At 43.3% G+C, this 6701-nt stretch overlaps 1 protein-coding gene and 1 non-coding gene across 3 annotated transcripts; both read right to left on the bottom strand.

Annotated features, from left to right (window-relative positions):
* Positions 1-838: 838 nt before the first annotated feature.
* Positions 839-912, bottom strand: TRNAI-AAU. The gene has a single exon. It is a non-coding gene; the product is annotated as a tRNA-Ile (tRNA).
* Positions 913-1911: 999 nt separating this feature from the next.
* Positions 1912-5079, bottom strand: LOC123444715 (ubiquitin-conjugating enzyme E2-17 kDa-like). Of its 2 annotated transcripts, none has more exons than XM_045121531.1 (5): positions 4966-5079; positions 3910-3988; positions 3291-3418; positions 2815-2919; positions 1912-2258 (listed from the first exon to the last, which is right to left on the bottom strand). In XM_045121531.1, exons 2-5 carry the CDS (start codon positions 3977-3979, stop codon positions 2115-2117), a joined length of 447 nt encoding a protein of 148 aa, XP_044977466.1. In that variant the 5' UTR covers positions 3980-3988; positions 4966-5079; the 3' UTR covers positions 1912-2114. The 2 variants fall into 2 exon arrangements, with proteins under 2 accessions (XP_044977466.1, XP_044977467.1); XM_045121532.1 differs by lacking the exon at positions 4966-5079 and adding an exon at positions 4873-4903.
* Positions 5080-6701: the final 1622 nt, after the last annotated feature.

Below are 6701 nucleotides of genomic sequence, written 5' to 3'. Positions count from 1 at the left end.
ATTTTTCACTCTGTCAACCGCTCTGTTTTGTGCGGTACTACCAACAAATCTCTGAGTTGTTTTATCCTCCTCAAAAAATATGCTCAACAAATGCGTGGTGTCAAAAACGCTCTTATATTATAGGATGGAGGGAGTATCTTTTTTTTTGTTCAGAACCACCGCCGTTCTCTCATTGGTAATTCTTTTGGTTTATGAACACTGTTATGGTCGTTCAAGTTTGCGGTATCCTCAACCCAAACGGGGAGATGTTTCCCACCACCACCAGAAGTCGAACACGGGGACTTCAACGTAAAGAAACAGATTCAGACAACAATACAGAAGCCAGAAGCCTGTGCGATTGGATTCAACAAACACTTGAACAGAACTTAGCAATCAGAAAAGAGATGATAAATAGCCTGTGCGGTCATGGTTTTGTGAACTGTTATTTTCAGGAACACGAGAGCGATAACTTGTTTTTGCTTCTGTTCAACACGGTGCGTGCTGGGTAGAGCTAGGAGAACAATGGTTTGTGTACTTGTGTGCTGAAGGCATGCCAAAATCATAAAAGAAGAAAAAAACAGCGGCAAATCTAAGTGCCTGTTCGGAAGCTCTCCCGCATCATAAGTCCGCTCCGCGCGAGGAGCTGGGTTTGAGCTGCTCCCTGCAATTGTGTTGACGCTCTTTCCACTCCGGGAGCTGCGATCGAGGAGCGGAGAGTATCCGAACATGGCCTAACTGTCACACTAGGCGAACATCAGGAGAGGAGTGTGCATGCGGGCAAAACAGAATTTAGCACTGTTGTAAAAGAAATGGAATTTAACAACAAAAATTCGCAACGACTTTTTATCTAAAAAAATATTGGCCCATGCAGGTCTCGAACCTGCGACCTTCGCGTTATTAGCACGACGCTCTAACCAGCTGAGCTAATAGGCCGATTGATATGCCAAACTTTCATGTTTTTTAATAATACATATGATTTTAGCGAACCCCACAATCGACCTAGACTTGGTTTCAGCATTCGGCCTTGGTATGCAGTCTGTTCCAAACAAAAGTTGCAGGAACATGAAACTGAAAACATATGAATAGGGATAGGGAAACACACGGTAAATTTCTACATGGTCTCAAAACACCGGAATTTTATAGGAGCTGACTTCAGGTGATGCATAATAGGGGAAAACCCCACGAATTGATGAGAGAGATAAAGTTCCATGCGTTTTTTTTAAAAGAGAGGTGTGTGCTTATGTTGAGTTCCAATGGGATGAAAACTATAGGAATATATTCCATGTTGATTTTGAAGACCCAAATTCCAGTGCTCCAAAAAAGCTTTCATAATAGATTCCTTCAATTAAAATAGGGATTTAGTAACTCAATGCACGTGCCTACTCAGACATTGTAGAGACGGTCTAAAGAATTCGGATAAATTGAAGTCCACTTAAAATTGGGATTCCTTCTTTTAGAAAATAGAGCACATAGATATTGATTACAACTTACACAAATTTTAATAAAATTATTTTAATATGGACTACATATAGACTGAAATGAGTAAAGAAATACACTAAGACGTGTCTATATACATCAGATTCATAATAAGTGAGAACATCTTGTATTTGTGAGCAGATGGAGTATCATATAATTTTGTGACCTTGGATAAAATTTAGAAAATAGGAGCACCACAGTTTAAGTTTTGCAACTTCAATTTAGCATTCCAGCTTCCTCATTTCATAAGGTTCGCAGATCGTACTGTATTATTTTATGAAAACGTGCATGGGTTAGCCTTAGCTCAAGTTAAAATACACAACTATTCCAGTATCAACAAATAGAGCGGAGACTAACACATGCATGCGACTGAGCAAAACACCCAAAGTGGACACAGAACAAACATTTCCAGCCACGGGCCCCATACAGCGAATGGGAGAACCAAGACTAGCATAGTTATCACGAGAAGCATATGTCAATTTCATTATGGACTTTGGCAATGATAGGTTGATGTTTTGACTACGACGCGATCCTACATGGATCAGGGAGACACACGCAACCGACAAGTAATCAAAGAAAATAATGACCCAGAGATAGTTTCCCGGGACAGCAACACAATCTTCTGCATGCAAGCAGTGGATACGAGCATGGGCTCCGTATCATCCCATGGCATACTTCTGCGTCCAGCTGCGGGCTGTCGTCTCGTACTTAGACCGATCCGTCTTGTACATGTGGGCAATCTCAGGGACGAGAGGGTCGTCCGGGTTAGGGTCGGTAAGCAGCGAGCAGATTGAAAGCAGAACCTGGTGAAAACAACAGTACTGGGAGTTAGTAGTGTAGCTACATTCTGCATAATGCACCAAATGCAAAGGAAAGGGCTGTAGGATGTTTTTATCCCAACTATACAGTTATTGTTGGGACGGTTTGCAATGTCTTGAACCCCAAAAAAGTAGTTGAGCTTAATATTTGCTAACAATATGCTAGCATCAACATGAGGTAACACCAAATAACTGCATTTAGACAAACACTTAGGACTCCGGCCAAAAGGTCATGACAAACAATTAAGACTCCGGCCAAAAGGTCATGACAAACAATTAAGACTCCGGCCAAAAGGTCATGACTAACATTAAGACTCCAGCCAAAAGGTCATGACAGTACCAGATGACAAAAATTAAAACTTTTTGTAGTAGTGTCCAGCAAATCACATCAAACATGTAAGTTGAGATTATAAATTGTGTAATGAGGCAATACAAACAACTGTAGCTCATCGAGAGTGCAAGGGCATGGAAATAACTCATTTACTATTGTATATACAGCACAACAGAGAAGATGTAAAGGAATGAAATGCTTTGAGAGCACCTTAGAGATCGTCAAAGCAGGACTCCATTGCTCCTTCAGAATGTCGAGGCATATGCTTCCATTGCTATTGATGTTCGGATGGAAGACCTTTGTCTTGAACGATACCTGAAGGAAGAGACACTTTAGAACAGTACAAGGAGGAAAAGAGAAGATTAAAAAAACAAGTAGGGCCACAAAGTTGACCCTGTCATAGAATGGGGTGATAAAAGAAAAGATAGATTCAGAAACAGAATATTTTTCTAAAAAAGAAGAGGTGATATAATAACGATTTCTGTAAAAACATTGAGATATAAAAAGATATAGTTGGTCCTTAATGTCAAAATGTAGGGATGAACATAAATCAGACAAGCTAACACTGAAACATCAATGGAACATGAAGAGGGTAGACATACTGACAGTTTGACAAGATTCATGTTCCAATAAAGATGGCAAAGATGCAAGGAAATTTGTTTGGCTCAACATTGTTCAGCACTAACCTTCGGAGGCTTGAAGGGGTAGTCCGGGGGGAAATGGATATTCACCAAGAAAACACCTCCAGCATAGGGACTATCAGGAGGGCCCATGATGGTTGCCTGCCAATGGAACATATCCTCGCCAGAAGGACCTAAATAAAAAGGAACCTATAATAAATCACTACAATCATTTGTGCAAACAAGGGAGTAAGCACCAAGCAGCAGCACGACATAATCCTGATTATAGAACTGATGGTCAATTGTAGTGGTTGTTGATGACTGTTCATCAGTTACTAAGTTGGAATATACAGAGTACTTAGGAAGACTCTATGCAAGATACCTTTCTTAAATAAAAACATCAATTTAGCTAGTCAACCGTAAAAGGACACTGACAGACAGAAACTGGCATAGTGATACAATCTCTTTGGGCAAGAACAGTGAATGAAACTGTGTGTTATAGTTCAATTTCCTGGATAAGTGACTGAGCAAAATGAAAAGTATATTAGGAAATAATCCAATTTATCAATGGGCCGACGCCATAAAAACTTCCGGTGATAGTTCACATGACCATAGCATATCAACGCTGCTAAGATACACACAACATGGATATTAGTCATCAGTGAATTATATATCTGGCTCGTACCTGCACTGCATGATGTCGGAGGATCTTTCTGCAAGTCCTTGAGTTCCTTCAGGATACGTTTTGAAGCCATGATAAGCTCCTGCTTTGAGTTACATTTGCATGTTTATGAGACTCAAGAATAAGTTACTAACTCTAGAGTTTAAACATATTTTCGTTCACCACATACTGCAATAAGTTGGCAGCATAAGAATAATAAAAAGCAAAAGATACAACAATACGGGTTTATTGCTTCAAAGTATTTAGCCTGGCGCTGAAGTAACTTCACTACTTACTCGTATATATTTGTCCAAAGTAATCTAGAACACGAAGCTTCGATTAAGTAATGATTCGTTAACCTTAACATATTTGTTCCATCACACCAACACAACCAAGTTATCTTAAAGGTGGCAAAATCAAACAAACTGGTGCAAGACTCATACTGGGATAAATAAATAAAAATTAATGCGGTTATCAAATTAACATTAACAGATAACGATCTGTAGAAATCATCTGGCTGCTAAGCTACATTAACAAGCAAGGCATATCCCACCAGATCAATCCCACAGGTTCACAAATCCATCCGACCATACAACAGATCACTGACAAGCAACGACGCCTTCCACGCGCAGAAAAAAAAAAAACAAGTCGCACTTTTTTTGAATCGATCGAGACTTACAAATTCCCAGTCGATTGAGACCTAGCAAAAACCGTTTAGCCTACACGACAAGAGGAACAACAAAACACGACGATTGGTTCTAACGAATCACGTCACGCAACAGATCGACGATGACGACCCAGCGGGTTGAGCGAACACGCATCGAATCGACGGGCCGGTGGGCGAATCGCCACCGGCGCGCAACAAATCTAACGCGCAGCACAGGCCCTGCCGCAGGCGGCGCGGCGACGCCGGGCGCCGGGCCACGGATCTACCACAAAACAAAAGATAAATCCAGACACGGCCAACGGAATCGGGGGATAAATTACGCGAAGGCCGGGACGGGGGCGGATCGGGATCGGGACACGGAGCTACTTGCGCCGATCTGACGGAATCGAAGGAGGAGGCGGAGGGAGGGGTACCTTTTCTTCGCAGCGGCCACGAGAGGTCGGGGATGGAGAGAGAGGCCCTCGCTCCTTTTCCGCTCGGGGTGTGTTTTGCTCCCTCTGTTTTGTTGGCACCCGAACCCGATACAGGGCGTTATATTTTCCTTGCTGAAATAATTACGGCAAGGAAATCTAGCAGCGGACGAGGCGTCGGAATACGGTTCTCTGGTGTGAAGGCGATGTCGACACAGTGATGAGTGCCCAACGGGGAATTTCGGCGGTCCAAGTTAGGCGTGTTGAACGGGTCCAAATTATTCAACTATGGAACCTTACTACCGGTGCATATAAACCATTCAAAAGATGGGGATGCGGTTTTTCTTTTCTTTTTCTCTTTAAGATATACTAGCAAAAGGGCCCGTGCGTTGCAACGGGAGAAAAAAATACCACACACTTTTAATCTTTTTATAATCATTTTCATTTATTAAAATAATAAGTTAACTAACTAATGTAGTCAGTCCTATCCTATTTTGTTGAGAAATCAACCCATCCATTGTTAATTCCACCATGATGAGAAATTGAGCGGGACAAGCAAAGCAAAACAAAGCGGCTACGTGAATTGATCAACGGATTGCTATCTTATTTCACTCATGGGATAGAGAATGTGGGATCAGATGACAAACTGAAGGTGGTGTTCCATTCTCTGTCTGTACAACAATACAATCTTACATTCAATACATTCATTCATCAGCAAACAAATCCCCACAAAATAAAATTTCTTGCCGGTGCTTGGCACACTGTTGGAGGCATGAGGAGGGGATCTCACCAGATGATGAGTTCCTGCCGGAGGAGGGGATACGATGAGGGGAGCAAGGGTTAGGCGCCTCTATCTGGCCATAAGGAGTCGCCGTTGCCGCGCCATAACCTCGGAGTTCCCCGTGTGAGCCATGGAGGCCCGCCTCCACCTGCAAGTACTTCCCTCCGTCGTTCTGCATCGAGCAGACGCATCATCCCCAGTCACTGTAGATGTCGCGTTGATTTGATCCAGAAGCTGTGCTCGAGCGTCGAAACGGGGGTAGCAAGCGGGCAGAGGTACGGCCTTGGAGGCGGGTGGGTTGAGATCGACAACAGTGGTGGTTGAGGTCGGCCGCGGCAGCGAGTGGTGTGGCAGCGGCCTGGGCACACGTCAGGGTGGACCAGGGTCGACGCGATGCGCTCGAGCGCCGCAACGGGGGCAGTGAGCGGGGAGAGGTACGGCCGCGGAGGCGGGTGGGTTGAGATCGGCAGCGGTGGCAGTTGAGGTCGGCCGCGGCGGCGAGTGGTGTGGCGGCGGCCTGGGCACAGTCCGGGGTGGCCCAGGGTCAACGGGAGGAGGCGATGCGTACGGGTATAATTTTTGCAGCGAATCGTTTTTCCTTTTGCGTTGCAGATAAATGATGGAGCGCGGGTTGAATAACAAAAATTACAACGGGAGAAAGAAATACCACACGGCACACGCTCTTAATTTATAAAAAATGTCTATAATTTAAGAATTTATAGTTACGATACAAATAAAGATGGTCTTATCCTACAAAAATGCAGTTCAAAATTTCACAGGTCTTCTATTTTAACACGGCTTGCATGTAGATTTAATACGTACAAAGAATTAGTCAAGTGACCTTCAGTTTCATCTCTAATCCTGATTTTGTTGACGTGCTCATTCCTAACCCGGATGAGTACCGGTATGAAAGAAAGACGAATAATGACTTATTTATTAAGATTGCACCCTAGATAGT

This window comes from Hordeum vulgare, chromosome 3H, assembly GCF_904849725.1.
Source record: "Hordeum vulgare subsp. vulgare chromosome 3H, MorexV3_pseudomolecules_assembly, whole genome shotgun sequence".
Classification (NCBI taxonomy): domain Eukaryota; kingdom Viridiplantae; phylum Streptophyta; class Magnoliopsida; order Poales; family Poaceae; genus Hordeum; species Hordeum vulgare.
Note: the sequence above shows the minus strand (reverse complement) of the source record. Positions and strands in the feature narration are given on the sequence as shown.